Source organism: Talpa occidentalis, unplaced genomic scaffold (assembly GCF_014898055.3).
Source record: "Talpa occidentalis isolate TD23 unplaced genomic scaffold, MPIMG_talOcc4v2.1 talOcc4.5, whole genome shotgun sequence".
NCBI classification, from domain to species: domain Eukaryota; kingdom Metazoa; phylum Chordata; class Mammalia; order Eulipotyphla; family Talpidae; genus Talpa; species Talpa occidentalis.
The window spans coordinates 125,105,372-125,124,066 of NW_023604861.1; the positions used below are offsets into that span (position 1 = coordinate 125,105,372).

Sequence of the window (18,695 nt, forward strand, 5' to 3'; positions counted from 1 at the left end):
TCCAGAGGGTATTTGGTGCTAGTGAGAGAAATATCTCTTGATATTTACAGCAAATGTGGGGGAAAGGCCTCACTACTGAGTCTGTCTGGATAGCATGTGCCACACTTTCTGGAGGGTTACAGGTCTTATCAACTTCAGTTCCTTCCAGAGGAAGTTTATGAATAACTTTCCATTTTGGAATTTCAATCTCTCTGGTACATTACAAGAAATTAGATCAATAATTCTGAAAGCTAATTATTAAGAAGGAATATACAGGGTGTTTAAATGCACAAACTTTGGGGTTGAGTCCAGCCCTGCCCTCCACTTACTGTGTTAGCTTGGGCAAGTGACCCCTCTAATGCTCTCTCCTGTTAAGTAAAATGGGACTAATAAAGCTATCCCTCCAAAAGATGGCTCTGAAATTAAATGAGATCATAAAATAACGCCCGGACAACACGTGGCCCAGCACCTGGCTGACACAGTAGTCACCATTAGCCATTATCATTAGCCTCGTGATCCCGCGCAAGTCACATAACCTATATGGGTTCGATTCCGTCCACTGCACAAGACATAGTAGCAACTACCTTGCTCTCCTTCAGGGTTGTGAGGCTTCAGAGAATGAACTCAACCACGCTGACGTCCACCAAAGCGCAAGAACCACCACGATTACGTAGACCCTGCGCTTGGGGTACGGCTCGTGGGCGTGGCTTGAGCGGGGTTGGGTCGGGGTGGGGGGGGTCCGCCTGCAGCGATGGGATTGGCCGGGGAGAGGATTCGTTCGTCCCCTCTGGGGCCCGCTCTAGATCTCGCTGCGCCTGCGCACGTTCTGTTGTCTTCACCGCGAATTACGTAGTGACCTTGCGACGGGTGTTGCGTTATGGTCGCTTCTGCGTCAGCCCTAGTCGCTGCGGCTGCGTGGCGCGTTGTCCAGGCAACCGCGGGAGTTGTCGCTGTCTAGTGGCGTCCGAAAGACAGGTGTTCGTCATGCAGTTGAAGCACCTGAGGACCCTGCTGAGCCCTCAGGTGAGGAGTCGCGTGCTTCTGCCCCCCCCCTCCTAAACATTCCACGAAAGGCGGGGGAACTGAAGTGTGGTGATGCTGAGCGCCCCCGGGTGCAGAAGACTGAAGGGTATCGCCATTAATCGGACTCTGCTTGGTGGGGAGAGTTGAGGCGCGATGGACCTCTGCCCACTGTAGCTTTCATTACGTTGCATTAAACATCAGTTGTGTACCAAGCTCTGCCTGGGACTTTGAGGGGCCCAGAACTATCTCCTTTATTGCCCCTGCCTTCAGGAGCTTTGTACTAGGGGGAGAGCGCACGTGTAGACAAAGAACATAAATCTGCTCTGGGCTAATGAAGTGCTTTGGGTGAGAGCCCTAAAGAGGGAGGGCAGAAGACCGCTCCGTTTGTTCTGAAGGCGAAGAGCTTAGATTCAGAAAAAGTTGGGCACTGGGGAAGGAACCCTGAAACGTGATGGAGACAGGCAGAGTTTTGGGATTAGGAGACCAGAATTCAAGTCCCAGCGCCATCACTACTTTATTTATTTTTTTTTATAGAGGCATGTTTATTTATTTATTTATTTGCTTGTTTGTTTTGTTTATACATGCACTGGGTACAGTCAGAAGCGCGGGAGGGTGAGAGAATTCACCAGAGCCAGAGCAGGGAGCAGAGCAGGCAGAAGGACCGAAGTACACTGCTGAGGGGAGCAGCGGGCGGCAGGAGAGGTCTGCGCGCCATGTGGGACCCTCCTCTGGTGGCCTGGGAGCAGCCGGGGATCGAACCGGCGCCGCGGAGGCTGCGGGCAGCTTCGCAACCCAGTGCTCAACCGCTGCGCCGCCTGGGAAGCCCACCATCACTACTTTAAATAAATGACCTGATACCGCTGTCTCTCACCCTAATCTCACCCTAATCTCCCTAATCAAGAGACCATCTCTTGATGGTCTCTTGAGAGCACTCACCCAGCTTCTTCATTTGGAAAACGGGAGTAATAATAATAACAACCTTAGGAAACTTGGAGAGAGGTAAATAATATGCACAAGAGAACTGTAAACAGAAAAGCTGTGTGCAAACTGATAGACAAGCAAGGAGGACCGTCAAAATCCAAAGCTAATAAAAATGGTATCTACTGTTATTGAGTGTTTAATATGCACCAGGTAGTATAAGAAGTGAAGATTGTGGTTTATGGCATCAGACATACGGATTTAAATCTTGATTCTGCCACTTACAAACTGTATGTAAACTTGGGCAAATTACTGAACTTTAGCCTCAGTTTCCCCATCTGTAAAAGAGGCATGATTACAGCATCGATTGCAGAGTTAGGAGGTAAAATGGGTAATGTATTATCAAGCACTTGTCAAAATTCCTAGTCTGTGGTAAAGGGCTTGTTAAGATTTCTCTATTATTCTATTCCCTACTTCATTCAGTCTTCACAATAGTCCTGTGAGGTACGTGTTGTGGAGAAATGTGAATTAATTGATGGTGGAAATCAGGCAGTTTTCACAGATGTAGAATTTAGAGAATAGAAAGAAATTAGAATAAAAGCAAGTTTTGTTCATTGCTCCATAATTGCCCCTGAATCTGTAATAATTGGAAATTAAATCCTCTTTCACCCTTTCAAAATGAGGTGATATAACGGTGTAGGCCAAATACCCAGGATAGGGCAGTGATACAAGATGATCAGCAAGGGTTGCTGAGCACTACTCAGCCCTTCTACCCTAATGTAATCAAGAGGTGGGAAGTGATAATTGATTATAATGGTGGAAGTAATGGAATTATAAATGCTTTGGGCACCTGGATTGATGTTTGCCCCCTTTACCGCTACAGGATGGAGCTGCAAAGGTGACCTGTATGGCGTGGTCACAGAACAATGTCAAATTTGCTGTCTGCACAGTGGATCGAGTGGTGTTGCTGTATGATGAACATGGGGAGCGGAGAGATAAATTCTCTACCAAACCAGCTGACATGAAGGTGAAGAGAGTACTCATATGTACCTTAACCTGTTGACAGTGCCTTACTGACCTAGAGAGCTTCCTAATCCACTTCCTAGCCATAGCCATAAGCACAGAAAACAGCCTGCCCCGCTTCTTCTCAGGATAAGTCTCTCCAGTCTGTTATGATCACACATGTACCTTTTCTTTTCCTCTCTTTTCTCTTTCATGTATATGGATTACTTCTTTTGTCTTTTTTTTATTTTTAACTCTTAGTATGGCAGGAAGAGCTATATGGTGAAGGGCATGGCTTTTTCTCCCGATTCCACAAAGATTGCCATTGGACAGACTGACAACATCATCTATGTCTACAAGATTGGAGAAGATTGGTAAGGATGGTGATTGGGAGATGGGGTGGCCCAGAAAAGAAAGGGGAAAGCAAGAAGAAATGCCTCATTAGGGAGGAGGGTGGAGAGGATGAGGAGCCAAGGTGGAGTCTAGAAGACAGAGGCCTTCTGGAATCTCCTGTTGCTTCCCTACCTTTGCCTACTCCTTGTGTTCTGTGATCCCATCATTGGAGGAATCAGTCTAAGGTCAACATGGCCACACTGAAATCTTGGAGAAAGCTGAGGGATTTGCTTCCAAATTACTGTTCCAAAGCTACTCAGACTCCCTTTTATGCCTCCTTTCCGGGCTCCTGTTCAGTAGTAGGAAACACTAGTGGGCCAGGGAAGGTGTCAGCTCTTTCTTCCCTTGCCCCAGCCTTAGTTGGCAATCTGTTTATGGAAATGGTCTTTAATATGTTTCCTCCTTTTATTTGGCAGGGGTGACAAGAAAGTTATCTGTAACAAGTTCATCCAGACGGTAAGGTCAAACCAAATTAGGATGTACAAACAGGTATCAATATATTTGCTTATAAGTGCAGTCAGGAGCTGTATTTTTAACATCTGAATCTGGCTTTTCCTGCTGCATGGATGCTGTTTCCTGGCTGCTCATCCTCATCTGCTGTCCTCCTTAGAGTCCAGCTGTCCCTTTGTCTCCGTCCCTATAGGCAGATGGGGTGGGCCACCGGACATTCAGGTTGTTCTGATTCAGGTTGTTAGAATATGCTGCCCTAACACACAGGGCTACTCTTTTCACTATTTCTTTCTTACAGAGTGCTGTTACTTGTCTTCAGTGGCCAGCAGAATACATCATTGTCTTTGGACTAGCTGAAGGGAAGGTAAAGGAGCAAAGAGAAAGGCCAGGGAGATTATGGGTAGGGGTAATGGTTGTAGAGAGGGGATCAGGTCATGGGGGACAGTATATTGGGCCAGTTTTTTTGTTTTTTCTCTTTCCTTCATTAGGACCTAGGTGAAATTGAAAGTAGCCTAACCAGACTTGTGTCCATTCTTCCATTTTCAGGTTCGCTTAGCAAACACTAAAACTAATAAATCATCTACCATCTATGGGACAGATTCTTATGTGGTGTCACTGACAACAAAGTGAGTAAGGATGAGCAATATTCCTAGAACTTAGAAATCATAGGAGAAAGCTACAGGGAAGTCCAGGCTGGGAGACGATAGAATGAAGGGTAGGGAGGACAGGCAGGGTCGTGTTTGACAGAGAAAGGAAACTTTCTTGGTGAACCACAATAACCTCTTCCTGTATTTCTCTCCTTTTACTCCTTTTTAGTTGCTCGGGGAAAGGAATTCTCTCTGGTCATGCTGATGGCACCATTGTTAGATATTTCTTTGATGACGAAGGCTCTGGAGAGTCACAGGTATGAATAAAGGATGCTCTGGGATAGGGGGATAAGGAAATCCCATGCGCCCTCCTAGAGAGAAGCTGGGCATCTAAGGAATTTAGATGGAAGTGCAAGGGGAGGGAACTAGAGGAATGAGGCCTCGGGGCAAGAGACAGTTGAACGCAGCCACAGAAAGGATTTATGTTTAGGAAGCGGTGATTAATATTTATGGGAAAGATGATTCAAGTGGAAGGGACCTTGAGACAAAGGAAAAGGCTCTGGGAAAAGGTGAAAATTATTCTCATTCCTGTAAAAAGTATATTTTTGTATGTAAATTCATAGGGGGAAAAACTGTTATTTACTGTCCAGAGGGGCAAGAGAAAAGATGGGGGGTTAAAAAAGTGTTCATATTTTACTCTATTTAATTTTCTATTGTTTGAATGATTTATATTACAAATTACTTGTGTGATACTTAAGTAATTTTACCCCTACTAAAATAAAGACCCATGTGTTCTCTGTGGGCCTAGAGAGGGTTGATGAATCTCTAATCAGTGTTGACATTTCCCTTTGGGGAGGCCTTATTAGGTAACATATTAAAGCTCTCCAACACAAGTAGTTTGAGGTTTCCTCTTTAGCCCCAGAGTCAGTGTGTGGGGATGTGTCGTGTGTGTATGGGTATGAGACAGAAGACAGTTTGTGAAGTCTTCGGGATTAGGATGTGATGGGAGTTGGAAAATGTTGGAAGAAAGATTTCTGCAGAGTGAGTGTATCAGGTGGTGTGAATGAGAAATTTCTGGAGTGGTATCCTCAGTGTGACTGAAACCCTCTAATTCTGCCTTAGGGGAAGTTGGTTAACCACCCATGTCCGCCTTATGCCTTGGCTTGGGCAACCAACAGCATTGTGGCCGCAGGCTGTGATCGGAGGATTGTAGCCTATGGGAAGGAGGGCCATGTGCTACAGACTTTTGATTATAGCCGTGACCCTCAGGAACGGGAGTTCACCACGGCTGCAGCAAGTCCTGGGGGCCAGTCTGTTGTGCTGGGAAGTTATGACAGGTGGGTCTCCTTTCCACTTGCATCTTCTTCCTACTTGCCCCGTGCACATGCTTTGCTTTAGCCCAGTTATTTTCAGCCAGAGGGGGAGACTGGGCCAGAGTCCAGTTTATATTGAAAGAGATTTATTTATCTATTTATTTATTTATGAACGATGCTCATGGTTGAAATCATGCACTCTCCTCTTCCTGTTCTTGCTATCCAGGGCAGTAACAGACTGCACCCTGCTCTCATGTACCTGTGTCATCCCCTGGGATTCCAGAGAGGAATTCACTTCTACTTTCTTTGTGTTCCCCTTGCCTCCTGTCAGACCACTGACTTAGAGTTTATCACATATTATAGTTTTGGTCTCTGTGGCTAAATTGATATGTCCTTGAGGAGGGGGCCTGTTCCTCATTTCTTCATCTCCAGTGTTTGATTGTGCTCAAGTGTTTGGTGAAGGAGGGAAGAGTAAACAGCAAGGGCCTGAGTATTGTCAATTCCTTAGAGCTCTTCTACCCCAGCTTTGTCAGCTTTGTCTTTCTCTCTCCTTCAAGCTTCTGTGGGTCTCTTTCTGTTCCTTTCTTCTCTGACTCCTACAGTTTCTCTAGTCTTTTTCTGTATTTCTCTACTGCTGACAATTCATTTTCTCACCAGCCAGGATGTCCTTTAGTTTTCTCCACACTCAGCATTCTTACTCCATTTCACTTGATCTTCCCAACTTATTTCCTTTGAACCTTTTTGTTTTCTCCTACTCAATGCCTTAGCTTGCCTGTTCTTTTTTATTTCCTTTCTTCTCTGACACAGTAAGAATAAGTTCCATTAGTTACCAGCCCATTTTTTCTTTTACTCAGCCACATCCTTTATCTAAAAGCCACATACGGGGCCTCCCTGGTGGCGCAAGGGGTTAAGACGCAACCTGTGAAGCTATCCGCAGCCACTGCAACACGAGTTCAATCCCCCGGCCCCCCAGGGAATTACCCACATGGTGCAGCAGACCTCTTCTTCTGACTTGCCCTCACCTGCTGCTCCCCTCAGCAGCGTACTTCGTCCAATCTGCCTGTTCTGTTCCCCACTCTGTCTCTGGTGAATCCTCTCACCCCCCCCCACCTCTGGCCTGTACCCCAGTTCTTGTATGCATAAATAAATAAATCTTTACAAAATAATAATAATAAAAAAAATAAAAGCCACATACTTTATTTCAGACTTCGGGTGCTCAACTGGAGCCCTCGAAGAAGCATCTGGGAAGAGGCAAAACCCAAGGAGATTGCGAACTTGTACACTGTCACTGCCTTGGCCTGGAAGCGAGATGGTTCACGACTCTGTGCGGTGTGTCCTAGTAACCCCTTTCTGCATTGGTGACTTTCTTCAAAGTAGGACAAGTCCTTCTTATCCTAAAGCACTCTCTCCTGACTCTGCTCTTCTCTTTTGACCCTAACCTAAAAATCTGATATTAAAGGTAGGAAAGAACTATTCATACTTTATTGGAGGCTAAAAAAGACAGAGTTGTCTGAAACCCACCAAACCTCTCACTACCAACTCTTCTAGATTCTAGAGTCCAGGTTTGTTTTTTTTGTTTTTTTGTTTTTTAAGATTTATTTATACAAGCACTGGGTACAGTCACAAGCTTGGGAGGGTGAGAGAATTCACCAGAGCCAGAGCGGGGAGCAGAGCAGGCAGAAGGACCGAAGTACACTGCTGAGGGGAGCAGCAGGCGGCAGGAGAGGTCTGCACGCCATGCGGGACCCTCCTCTGGTGACCAGGGAGCAGCGGGGGATCGAACCGGCGCTGCAGAGGCTGCGAGCAGCTTCGCAACCCAGCGGTCAACCGCTGCGCCACCGGGGAGGCCCTAGAGCCTAGGTTTTGAGGATGTCTCTAGATACCCTTCCCAAGCCAGTGTGCTGTGTGTTACCTTTTATACTGTCATTTTTCTCTGTTAGGGCACACTCTGTGGTGGAGTGGAACAGTTTGATTGCTGCCTCCGGAGAAGCATTTACAAGAACAAGTTTGAGTTGACATATGTGGGACCCAGCCAGGTAAGCAGCCAACAGCCTGCTGCTCTCTGACCTTGCTATGGCTTGTTCATCCTTGCAACTATTTCTCAATCTCTGGCCATCACCACAGTGTCAAATTAACCCTCCGGTGAATATGTCAGGCCAACTCCCTGACAGTTTTCCTGCCATAGCTTTAAGAAAATGTTTAAACACCAAGCCTAAGGGAAACAAAAATTGCCGCTTACTTCTCTATGCCTATATGCTATCAATTTGGGAAGTTGAAAAATAGGCTTATGAGTGTGACTTCTGTTGTTTTAGGGCCTCCGAACTCCCCATATGATGTTGCAAACTAATTTCTTAGTTCTTGAGCCCACTTTTCTCTTTCCTTAGCTCTGTCCTCTTTTCCTTGCACTTATTTCCCATCAGTTCCTTTATTTCATTTTTCTCTAGAAACATTTATCCATTCTCTGTGTCAGCATTGTTGGGCATTGAGCATCCAAAGATAATTATCTCTAATATGTCATCCCTTAATTAAGGAAATCTTTCTACTAAAAGAGACAGACATATGAAAAGAGTACAGTACACTATGGTAAAAATTAGCCTAAAGTCTTGTATAGAGAGCTACAGGAACATAGAGAAAGTGATTGGTTCTTCCTGGTGGAACTTTCAGACTCATATGTATTTTAAGCATCAAAAAAGATATGTGAAGGCATCTGGTAAATAGAAAAGCACTACATAAATGTGAGAGGTCCTTATTACCAACAATATCCTAGAGAAGGTGAGGAAGCAGGATATTAGCTTTGTGAACACTGCAGAGGTGGGCAAAGGGCACAGCATCTACACCTCCCTTATGGGTTGGGGGAAGCCTTGGGATCTCAGACTTGTCCCTTGCCAAGGTGATCGTGAAGAACCTGTCATCGGGGACCCGAGTGGTACTCAAGTCACACTATGGCTATGAGGTGGAGGAGGTGAAAATCCTGGGAAAGGAACGTTACCTGGTGGCCCACACGTCAGACACACTGCTGCTGGGAGACCTGAATACCAATCGTCTGAGTGAGGTAGGAACCAAAAATGGAAGGGTGCAGAATGAAGCATCTTCAGCTGCTACTTCAGGGGAGCCAGGGTCTATAGGGGGATGATTTCTAACATTCTGATGTTGGGGACCTGGTTTCAGAGAATGAGACCCAAGTGGCTTGGACTTCTGTAATATGAATCACCACTGTTGGACTGTTATTATACCATCGTTCAGAAACAGGGACAAGGACACAGTCTGACAAAGTTCCTCTGTGCATTGTCAAAGCCTCCCCAAACTTGAGCTCTCTGCCTCCCACCCTGTCATTCTTGGATAATTATTCACGCTCCTTATATCTTCTCCCTTCACAGGTAGCTTGGCAGGGATCTGGTGGCAATGAGAAGTATTTTTTTGAAAATGAAAATGTGAGTAGAACTTGATTCACCATCACCACCTTAATAAGCCTCCTCCTAGCTCCTGTGTGAGAAGGATGGCGAGTCGCAAGGAGTTGAAGAGACGCTAGATTAAAAATGGCCAGGAGGGTCCTCCCTGGTGGCGCAAGATGTTAAGCACCCCAGTATGTAGGAATCCGAAGCCTCTGCAGCACGAGTTTGATCCCCAGCCAGCCAGGGAGCTACCCACATGGCACAGCAAACCTCTCCTCTCGTGCCTGCTTCTCCCCTTAGCAGTGTATTTCAGCCCATCTGCCTATTCTGTTTCCCACTCTGTCTCTGGTGAATCCTCTCACCCCCCCCCCCGGCCCCCCCCCGCCCCCCGCATCTCTGGCCTGTATCCCAGCTCTTGTATGCATAAATAAATAAATCTTAAAAAAACAAACAAACAAAAAGGCCAGGAGGGTGAAATAGGCAGCAGAACACTAGAAGGAGAAAAGTGGTAGTCACTTCAAATGACAGTACACCTCCCTCTACTGTTTTTCTTCATGCAACCTTCCACCACGTAACAGTTCCCTCGTTGCCAGGTGTGCATGATCTTCAACGCTGGCGAGCTGACCCTGGTGGAATATGGGAGTAATGATACCCTGGGTTCTGTACGCACTGAATTCATGAACCCTCACCTCATCAGGTAATCCCACAAGATTCTCTAAATTTTTGAAATCCAAAAGAATTTCTTTTTGATTTCTAACTCCTGTGTCCTCAGATTAATCCAGAAATGTCACCCAGATGGTACTTTAGAACCCTTGATAATATCCCAACTCTCTAAACCCATTTTGCCTTATCTCACCCTTCATGTTTCAGTGTCCGTATTAATGAGAGACGTCAGCGAGGAATGGAAGAAAATAAGAAATTGGCTTATCTTGTTGATGTTAAGACGATTGCTATAGGTGAGTAAGAGTCTCTCATATTTTTATTAAGAAAATAGATGTTTATAATGCACTTTCCTATCACAGGATTGTGTTCAGTGGAGAATCCAGGAATTTAAGAGGCACCAGGTAAATGTTTGACCTTGCTCTTACAATAGATATGTGAAATGTTTAAATCCATATGTATGTCTCTGTATCTAAATGTCTCAATGTAGATGCATACATAGGCCTGCCCATGATTATTCATATTCTGTAAGCATTTTTCTTGGGCTGGGAAATTATGAATTACAGAAAATAACCATTAGCAAATTTATGAATTTTCTTATTTAGATTTCATAGAATCCATGTACTCTTAGAACTTAAATAGGCCTTATTTGTTGTACAGTTTGTTATAAGTAATTAGTGATGGCAAACTTTCTTTGCATTATACAAATGTTCACATTTATAAATTTTATAGACATTTTATCATGAAATATCTTACGCATAGGAGTGAGTATAGAAAAATAGTATAGTATTTCTTAAAACATATAGGGAATAAAATACCTATATATTGTACTTGTTAAGAATAAGGACTCTAGGGCCTCCCCCGTGGCGCAGCGGTTGAGCGCTGGGTTGCGAAGCTGCCCGCGGCCTCTGCAGCGCCAGTTCAATCCCTGGCTTCTCCCTGGCCACCGGAGGAGGGTCCCGCGTGGCGCGCAGACCTCTCCTGCCGCCCACTACTCCCCTCAGCAGTGTACTTCCGTCCTTCTGCCTGCTCTGTTCCTCGCTCTGGCTCTGGTGAATTCTCTCACCCTCCCGCGTTTCTGACTGTACCCAGTGCATATATAAACAAAAACAAACAAATAAATAAATAAATAAAGCATGCCTCTATAAAAAAAAAAAAAAAGAATAAGGACTCTGGAGTCAAACTTCCCCACTTCTTACTACCTATGTGATCTTAAGTAAGTTATTTTACCTTTCTGTATGTCAATTTTCTCTTTCACAAACTGGGAATAAAAATAGTTCCTAAATACGCACTTAATAAATGTTAGTTATCAATAATAATAGTAATAATAATAAAATAATAATTTTAAAAATAAATAATAATAAAAAACATCCATACCCTGTACTATCAACTTCTAACATTTCATTATATTTGCCTTTGATATTTCTCTCTAATCTTATTGATGACGGTTAAGTTGTTGGTTTTTCACTGTTGCATGTTTCAGTTCTTTAAGGTTTAAAACTAAAGTGGAATTGCTGAGTCAAACAAGAGGTATTTCTTCACTAAACCTCACTAAATACTTCCAAACTGCTCTCCAAAGAGACTGTACCGATGTACATTCCTACCAGCAGTTAGAGTCCACATTGTTCTACATCCTCTCCAGTACTTGAAATTGCCTGACTTCAGAATTTGGCTCAGTGTAATATATGTGAAATACCATCTCATTGTATTAATTTTTGTTGCTCATTTATTCATTGGCCTTTTGGATTTCTTCTGTGAACTGCCAGTTCATATCCCTTGCCTGTTTTTAACATTGGGCTATCTTTCCCTTATTGCCTTGAAGGTGTTTTGTGTATGTGCATGTGTGGCCTTTGATGGTTATTTGCATTGCAGAAATGTTGTCTCAGCATGTGGCATATCTTTACTCCTGTTTTTGGCATCATTTAGTGTTTGGATTTTTAAAAATTTAATGTCCATTTTTTATCACTTTTAAAGAAATTGCTTGTAATTTTTGAGATCTTATTTAAGAAATCCTTTCTTAAAGGATTTCAACATTTAAATTTTGCTTTTAATCTGTAATTTATTTTTATGCATAATGTGGGTAGGGATCTAATTTTTTTTCCATATTGTAATATATTTAATCATTTATTGAAAGTTCATTTTTTTTTTACCCACTAATTTGTAATATCATCTCTCATAAATCAAGTTCCCACATACATGAGTCTGTTCTTAAGATATCTTTACATTTCATGAGTTTATGTTTCACATCAGGCTGCTAAGCACAGAAATATAATGGAAATAATCTATATGATAATGGAAATAATAATATAGTCCAATGCTATAGTTCCAACAGCAGTAATGAGTTGTGAGACTTTGGACAAGTCACTTTTCTCTATAGGTCTCACCTTCAGTGGATATACTAGGACAGAGTTCTTTTAATCTCTTTGGGTCACTGACCTCTTTGAGTATTTAATGAAAACCATAGCTTCTCTCCCAGGAAAATAGGCACATACACATAATTTTGTATATAACTCAGTGTATTCCTAGAAATAGGGTCCCCCACAGTTCTAGCTCTCTATGATTTTTGTTTTTTAATTTTCATGAAAGTCATTTATAAGTTAGTCTTCCCAGATGTAAACATTATCTGACATTTGGTCTTTAGTTTCCACATGTATAACAAAGGTAGGCACATTGTTCATTAATAATGTATATCAGTAAGAGTTGTGAATGGGAGTTGTAATGAATTTGAGAGACTCTCTGAAAGAATCCTAGCCAACTGTGAGTGGTCTGTACTAATTGTGATTATTTTGTTTTGTCTGCAATATTCAGACTAAACTAAAATACTCATCCTCTGTACTGCCCAGCCTAGGTGTAGTCTGAGGTTCCTTCTATTTTCTCTCTGGGCCTTCACCAGAGAGAAACATTTGCCCCAATATTCTTGCATTGTAGGCACTCAAATGTATAGGTAATTTATTGGAGCAAGTATGAACAGCAAAGTCGTTTTCAGCTTCCTCTTACTAGTGTGCTATAGTTGGGTCTTATCATCAGTGTGCTTAGCACTGCCTTCCAGAAGATACTGTAATAGAAACCAATTGCTCTACAGTTCAGATCTGCCTGAGACAAACCAAAAGTTCTAGAGAGGAATAACATTACTTGATGGATCTGGATCTTTTGAGTTAACTGCAGACTTAAACAAAACCTCTGCAACTGTAAAAGAAACCCAGCATGTTAAGCACCTTAGCAAACTTATATTGCCGGCCATTTATATTCCTCAATGACATAATCTAACATACGGAACATTCTTAAAGCCCAACATATGCTTATAAGGCCAGATGTTTGCAAGCTGTCTCCTGCCCTGTGTATGATTATGCGGAACCTCTCTTCTTAACTCTGTCTTCTTTACTCTATAGTGGATCTGATTGGTGGCTACAACATTGGTACCATCAGCCATGAGAGCCGTGTGGATTGGCTGGAACTTAATGAGACTGGGCACAAGCTCCTCTTCAGGGATCGGAAACTGCGTGTGAGAAGGATTACTAAGGCCTTAGCTGTTCGGGTCCATGGAGGATGTAGTACTAGCTGCTGCTACCAGGGGTGGGAGGCAGGATGGGACATAATTGCTTGGTGCTATGCCATTAGCATAGCAAAAAAACACAGAGGAATCAGCATTCCTTGTACCCGATATCACAACCCATTCATACTACCCTTAAGGAGATTATACCAGGATAGCACCACTAAAGTCAAGAGAGGAATTAGGAGTTGGTTTCCAACTTAATATTTGCAAATCTGTGCCCTCATGACACTCCCTTACTTGTGTTTTGTCCTCATTCCTGGGTGACCCTTCCCATACCTGTGGCTCCAGTGCTCCTCAGCTACGTTAACTGACAGCATTGAAGCTAGTCGAGGGCCCAGAACCATCCTCCTAGCTCTGTACCTATTCTGATCTCAGCATGGTATCACCAAAGAGCTCGGCTTCAGGGGCAGAAGTGTCTGGTGATTTTTCATTGTCATGTGAAAGCTACATCACAGATTTCTAGACCATTTACTTCGCCTGGTAGTAACTGGCCCAGAATTACTCTAAGAATGAAAGTCTGACCTTCACCTAACTTTAATTCTTATGGTGGAGATCTTTGCCCTTTTGGTCATCTCTTATTTGGCCAGAGTCAGGATATACCAACTCAGCATAAGCTCCAAGGATTGCTGCCAGTCAGCATGTCCCTGACCGGCAGGATGCTCACCATTGGGGAAATTATCAAGCTGAGAAGACACTCCACACCCCCTTCTAATTGTGCCATGTACCTCTTCTTTCTCCAGTTACATCTATATGATATTGAAAGCTGCTCTAAGACAATGATCCTCAACTTCTGCTCCTACGTGCAGTGGGTCCCGGGAAGTGATGTGCTGGTAGCTCAGAACCGAAATAACTTGTGTGTGTGGTACAACATTGAGGCGCCTGAGAGGGTCACCATGTCCTCTATCAGGGTATGTCAACACCGGGGCACCTCAGACATAGTGTCAAGCTGATTAATTGGAATCCTGAGGAGGCTCCAAAGGTTATTTGCTTTCTTCTGCCCACGACCCCTAACCTCTATGATGGAGTTGGCAAGGGGAGCTTAGACTCTTTCCTCACAGTGGGCCTGGCCCCAGAATCATCCTTTTCCAGTAATACATTAGATCCTTGGAGCCTGAGTCTCTATTACAGTGGCCCTGGGGATGTAGAGCACCCTTGGATGAAAGACGCCCCCAGAGAGGCCATTCTGTCACTTCCTCGGGTGCTGATTCTCAACTCTAGGCCACTCAGTTTCTTCTTTTCAGAGAGCAGATAAGACCCTTCGCCTGTCTCACCACATCACACACCCCCTGTAATCTTCCAAAATTTGGGAGGAACCTACGAAAATTCAGTGTTCCGCATGATAGGCTAAGGTGACTGGTGTAGGTGTGGAGAGAGTACTTGACACTGTTTTTATCCTTTTTTTGACACCTTTTTTTTTCCTTCCTTTTCTCATTTTAGACTGATTAATGTTGGGTCTTTGTTTCGTTCTTTTATAAATACCTATTTTTCTTTTTTTGGTTTGGAGATTATACATACTATTTCTGTATCAGTTACCCTCAAAAGCTTACCATGTATTTTAAATTAACAAAGTTGAAAGTTAATCAGCATCTAACCTAACCCTCCCCTGCAAACAATACGGGGACCTTAAAAGGCTTCCTTTTTGATTACCTCCACTTCATCATTGTTGTCCAGTATTATAGTTCCCTTTTGCTATCCCCCAATTTAGACATTATTACTCTATACAAACAGGATTTGTTTAGGTTTATCATCATGTTGCCAGTTTCTCTGTTTACCTCTTCCTTTGTATTGCCAATCTTTCCTCTGGAATTCTTTTTCTCCTTCTTGAAGAATAACATTTTTTTTTCTTTTTTTTTTAAAGATTTATTTTTTATTTATACAAGTGCTGGGGTACAGGCCAGATGCGTGGGAGGGTGAGAGGATTCAGCAGAGACAGAGCAGGGACAAGAACAGGCAGACTGATGAAATACACTGCTGAGGGGAGCAGCAGGTGAGACGAGAGAGGCCTGCCGTGCCATGTGGGACCCTCGCAGCCGGCCGGGATCAAACCCACACTGCAGAGGCTGCGGACAGCTTCACAGTGCGGCGCTCAACCACCTGCACACCAGGGAGGCCCAAGAATAACATTTCTTTAGTGAAATTTCTTTAGTGAAAGTCTTCTGATAATAAACATCCAGTTTTTGGTTATGTGAAAGTGTTTTTATGTAACCTTTGTTCTTGAAAAATTTTGAACTCAATATGCAATTCTAGATTCACAGTTAAATTTTCTTAGCCTTTTACAAATACTGTCCCATTGATTGACCTCCTTGGCTCTGCAATGTTGGATAGCAGGCCCTCTCGAGGAGCAATCTGCCTTTCCTCTGTGGTTGCTTTTAACATCTTTTCCTTGGGTGTTTTTGAAGTTTTACCCCATGTGTCTAGATACAAATTTCCATTTATTCTGTTTGGCATATGTTGTGCTGCCTGTATTTGTGAGTATACATATTTTCATGAATGTTGGAAAGTTCTCAGCCATTATCTCTTCAAACACTGTTTCTTTTCTCACAATCCCCATTCTCAGCTAGGCATATGTTGAGATATTTTGTCCTATCTTTTATATCTTTTTAACTTCTGTCACATTTCCTTTGTCCTCACTCCATGCTACACTCTGGATAATTACTGTAGATATATCTATCACTTCCTTAATTCACCATCATTGTCTAATCTGCTATTTATTTGAAGTAAAGTTTTGTACTAATTCAAGCATAAAATTTTTTCAGAAAATTTTGTTTGATTCTTTCTCCAGTCTATTTGACATTTTTTGATAGTCTCTTGTTCCTTAATTTTTTTTAAAGATTTATTTATCTATTCATACAAGAGCTGGGGTAAAGGCCAGAAATGCAGGGGGTGAGAGGACTCACCAGAGACAGAGTGGGGCACAGAACAGGCAGACTGACTGAAATACACTGCCGAGGGGAGCAGCAGGCGAGACGGAAGAGGTCTGTTGCATCATGTGGGTTGCTCCCTGGCTGGCCGGGGATCAAATTTATATTGCAGAGGCTGTGGATTGCTTCATAGTGCAGTGCCTCCCTTGTACCACCAAGGAAGTCCACCTTACTTAATTTTTATTCCATCTTTTAGGTCTTTAAATGTTTCATAGATAATTATATATTCCATAATTATTTTTAATATGACATTTTTAATGTCTGAGATCCTTGTTTATTGTTGAGTCCTTTACTATACTTGTATTTTGGTAATTTTTTAAATTGTGAGCTCATGTTAAGTTGAATGTATTGAAAAAACAACATTCATTGAAATAAGTTGAGAGGTCTAATTGGCTTTATTAAATAGTTTGTTATTGGGTAGCATCCCAGCTGGCAAGTAGAAAGGCTCTGGAAGAGGTTGTACAAAATGGAAGGTTTTTATAGTCAGACAGAGGTGCTGGACAAGGTTATTTAGCGAAAGAAAGATTATTTCAAACAAAGCCATCTTCCTTTTATGGTTTCCCTTAAGGGGTCTTATCATGCAGTTACCCCACTTCTGCTGGCCAGGAAACTCCAGATTGGTTAGTTCAAAAATCCACTTTGGGGAGAGGCCAAAACTACAGTTTGAAATTAAGTTGTTGTGGGACCCTGCATGAATGATTACTTTTGGGGCCAGTTATTTTTTTAACTAACAAAAATTTTTGGAATTCTAACAGTCTAACATAGGCTTATTTCCCTTCACAGAAGATCTGTGTTTGGTTCTGCAAGAATGAGGCACATTAGGTGCACTGAGGTCCAATGACCTGTACCATTTCCGTTCCCTTTACTGTAAAGAGGACCCAGAGTTATGAGGGGCTCTCAGATTTGGCTTCCCCATCCTGCTGATGGACCCCAGGTTTACTCTCCTGATGGTGTATTTGCCTTCAGGGCAACTGTATCCTTCCCCACACCCCCTTCATTTTTACCTGCTCAGGTTATAACTTACCTCTTTCTTCCTTCCTTCTCTCTTCCTCTCCTTCTCTCTCTTTTTTTCTCCTTTCCTTCCTCCCTCTCTCTCTTTCTCTTTGAGAGGAAAGGGTGGGAAAGGAGTAGGAAACATTCTTAGTGATTTCTTCAGTTGAACACTGTAATGCACTGAAAGGAATGTCCCAGGTTCAAGTTGTATTTTAATTGGAGGACCCTTAAGGGTACCTGGAGGTACTGTTGGAAGTATGATAGATATGGCTGTTACACTTTGTCAACACACCTCCAAGCATTCGGGCAGTGATATGGATGTACTTTAACCCAAGTATATTGCCATAGATAAGGAATTTTTATCTGCTTGAGAGAAACTAAATATTAGGAAAACAAGGGCCACTGTATATAATTCCCTGTGTGTATGAGTATGTAGGTTGGGTGAGGGTGAGTCTGTTCAGCAGTGGAGTCAGTGGAAACACTAACCTGACAATTTGGGGTGGGGGGTTGAAATTTTGCAGGGCGATGTTGTAGGTCTGGAGCGAAGTGGAGGAAAGACTGAGGTGATGGTGACTGAAGGTGTGACTACAGTCGCCTACACATTGGATGAGGGCCTTATCGAGTTTGGAACAGCCATTGATGACGGCAACTACACGCGGTGAGGGGCTGGGCTGATAACCAGTGAAGTGGTGGGGAAAGGCGGCTCAGAGAGGGGAACCTGGGATGGCCTGTAAAACTGGCTATAGCTAAACAGCACTTGGTGATCCAGGCAGACTAGATGAAAAAGGCAAATAATTGCCTGACCACTCCCCTCCTCCTGCCCCATCACCTGTGTCTTCCTGACCCTGGACGCAAACCTTGTGCTTTGTTTCTTCCCTCTCCAGGGCCACAGCCTTCTTGGAGACTCTTGAAATGACCCCAGAAACAGAGGCAATGTGGAAAACCTTGAGTAAACTGGCACTAGAAGCAAAGCAGCTACACATTGCGGAAAGGTGAGGTAGACATACAGAACTGAGGTGCGAAGTGGCTAGAAGGGGTGACATCTAGCTATTTTGCCTGTGGGCTGTTCCTACCCAGAGTTAAGGCACTGCTTCCCTTCCAACAAGTGTGACAGAATCCTCCCATCCTAGATTATAAGACTGTGTCTTTACTGCTATTGTATTTTTGTACACCTTGTTGTAACTAGGTGCCCCATCAAAGGTTTTAAAGCCCATATCCTATAACCCACACATTAAGTGGATATTCCAAGTGTGGTATATAGGACTGTAGTTAATAGAATTTTGCACAAATCAACTTGGGACTCCAGACTCTTGTTCAAATCTTGTCTCCATTTGTCGGTTGGTGTCATCTCAGAGAGATTTCCAGGTCTTGCCTTCTCCATTTGGTCTACGTAAAAATAGAGATAAGTATAATATTTACCTCATGGGCTGGTAAAGAAGAAAGGTAGTTGTGGTGAAGAACAAGTGAGAGGATCTGTACAAAGAGTTTACAATATTGTACCTATTCAATAA

At 43.2% G+C, this 18,695-nt stretch overlaps 1 protein-coding gene across 1 annotated transcript in view; it reads left to right on the forward strand.

The window, feature by feature from the left end:
• Window positions 1-813: 813 nt before the first annotated feature.
• Window positions 814-18,695, forward strand: part of IFT172 (intraflagellar transport 172) — a 32,548-nt gene continuing 14,666 nt past the window's right edge. Inside the window, exons 1-18 of the mRNA XM_037528323.2 lie at window positions 814-1,002; window positions 2,804-2,947; window positions 3,184-3,296; window positions 3,732-3,771; window positions 4,064-4,129; window positions 4,312-4,391; window positions 4,582-4,669; window positions 5,475-5,689; window positions 6,871-6,994; window positions 7,606-7,701; window positions 8,556-8,717; window positions 9,043-9,096; window positions 9,651-9,754; window positions 9,928-10,013; window positions 13,107-13,219; window positions 14,011-14,178; window positions 17,706-17,842; window positions 18,069-18,176. Coding sequence (XP_037384220.1) covers window positions 964-1,002; window positions 2,804-2,947; window positions 3,184-3,296; window positions 3,732-3,771; window positions 4,064-4,129; window positions 4,312-4,391; window positions 4,582-4,669; window positions 5,475-5,689; window positions 6,871-6,994; window positions 7,606-7,701; window positions 8,556-8,717; window positions 9,043-9,096; window positions 9,651-9,754; window positions 9,928-10,013; window positions 13,107-13,219; window positions 14,011-14,178; window positions 17,706-17,842; window positions 18,069-18,176 — 1,937 coding nt within the window. The 5' untranslated portion in view covers window positions 814-963. The remainder of the gene's footprint in view (window positions 1,003-2,803; window positions 2,948-3,183; window positions 3,297-3,731; window positions 3,772-4,063; window positions 4,130-4,311; window positions 4,392-4,581; window positions 4,670-5,474; window positions 5,690-6,870; window positions 6,995-7,605; window positions 7,702-8,555; window positions 8,718-9,042; window positions 9,097-9,650; window positions 9,755-9,927; window positions 10,014-13,106; window positions 13,220-14,010; window positions 14,179-17,705; window positions 17,843-18,068; window positions 18,177-18,695) is intronic.